Source organism: Myotis brandtii, unplaced genomic scaffold (assembly GCF_000412655.1).
Source record: "Myotis brandtii unplaced genomic scaffold, ASM41265v1 scaffold97, whole genome shotgun sequence".
In the NCBI taxonomy this organism is placed as follows: Eukaryota; Metazoa; Chordata; class Mammalia; order Chiroptera; family Vespertilionidae; genus Myotis; species Myotis brandtii.
In genome coordinates this window covers 1,285,212-1,286,470 of record NW_005372020.1, presented here as the reverse complement: position 1 = coordinate 1,286,470, position 1,259 = coordinate 1,285,212, and the positions used below count along the sequence as shown (strand labels likewise).

Below are 1,259 nucleotides of genomic sequence, written 5' to 3'. Positions count from 1 at the left end.
GCGCGCTGCACTCACTTGCCCTGGTCCGGGGTGCGCTGCAGCATGGAGGACACCCTCAGCAGGGTGCCGTGGTCCCGCAGCTGGGCCAGCACCTTGAGCAGCAGCACGATGGAGCGGTTCATGTGCCAGGCGAAGCTGCCCGGCCGGTCGATCTCGTCCACGGGGATCCGCCAGATGCCCTGCGGGGTGATGAGGGGGAGGGTGAGAAGGGCTGCACCCGGCGCTGCCACGGTGCCAGGGGACTCTGCCCAAGGGGGCGGGAGTGTGGCCATCCCACCTTGCCCCCCCCAAACGGCACGAAAGGGTCCCCATGCTGCTGTGCTCCCCCCTTTTGAATGCGTCCAGGGCACTTGATCTGTGTGTCTCCTACGGGAAGCACGCGGGTCGCAACTGATCAAGGACAACCACTGGTCAAATAGGAAGCTCTGTGCCTCCTCGCCTGCACAGGCGCAGATTCGCAGGGAGCCCAATTCCTGGAGCTAAACTGAGGGTCAAAAGGTCGCCGCCATGAGCGTGAGCGTCTGGCAGGTGTCGCCAGCCAGGTGCAGGCACGGGACCGTTCCCCACGCGCACTCCCTCCAGCAGCATCGGGGAAGCCAGGTTGGAGCAGGAAATGACCTGCGGCTCCTAGGATGCTCGGCCTTTGTCCGCGGTTTGTTCTGGCCAAGACCCCTCCGCCACTCCTCGCCCATCCTGCCCGCTGTCTGAAGGCTGGGCCGGGGCAGGGCTGGCTCTGGGGAGCACCCCTCGCCTCCCTCCGCCAAGCCTCCGCCCCCGAGGGCCAGGGAGTGGCTGACAGCGAGCGGAGCGCACACCTGCACGGGCCTCAGGCTTGAGGCCAGGACAGGAGGACGCACGTCTCCGCAGCAGGACCGTGGGGCCTGGGAAGGGCTGGCAGCCCCCAGACAGGCCTGTGGCCAACACTCTCGAGAAATCCTGGCTCTGAACGGACCAGGGCTGTGAGCGACACTGCCTCCTCCGCACGGGCCCACGGGGAGGGGTCCAGGCGGTGCCCCCCCAGGCCTGGTCCCTGGACGCTGATGACTCCCTGGCACCCACCCTCTCCAGGCCAGGGAGGGGAGCCGGGCACCTCCTGCCCAGAGCCATTTGAGCAAGAGGCCCTACAGACATCAGCGTGGTCCTCACCACAGCTTCGCGCTCAGAGAAAGCCCTCGGGTCACGCAGCCGGCCCCCCTACCCGTGAGGATCAGAGGTGGCCCCTGGGTAACAGGAAGGGGAGGAACGCGGGCAGCACTGCC

At 67.6% G+C, this 1,259-nt stretch overlaps 1 protein-coding gene across 1 annotated transcript in view; it reads right to left on the bottom strand.

Annotated features, from left to right (window-relative positions):
- The window catches only part of CABIN1 (calcineurin binding protein 1), an 89,686-nt gene that overhangs the window by 21,284 nt on the left and 67,143 nt on the right, over positions 1–1,259 (bottom strand). Inside the window, 1 exon segment of the mRNA XM_014533352.1 lies at positions 16–179. Within this exon segment, the coding sequence (XP_014388838.1) occupies positions 16–179 (164 nt within the window).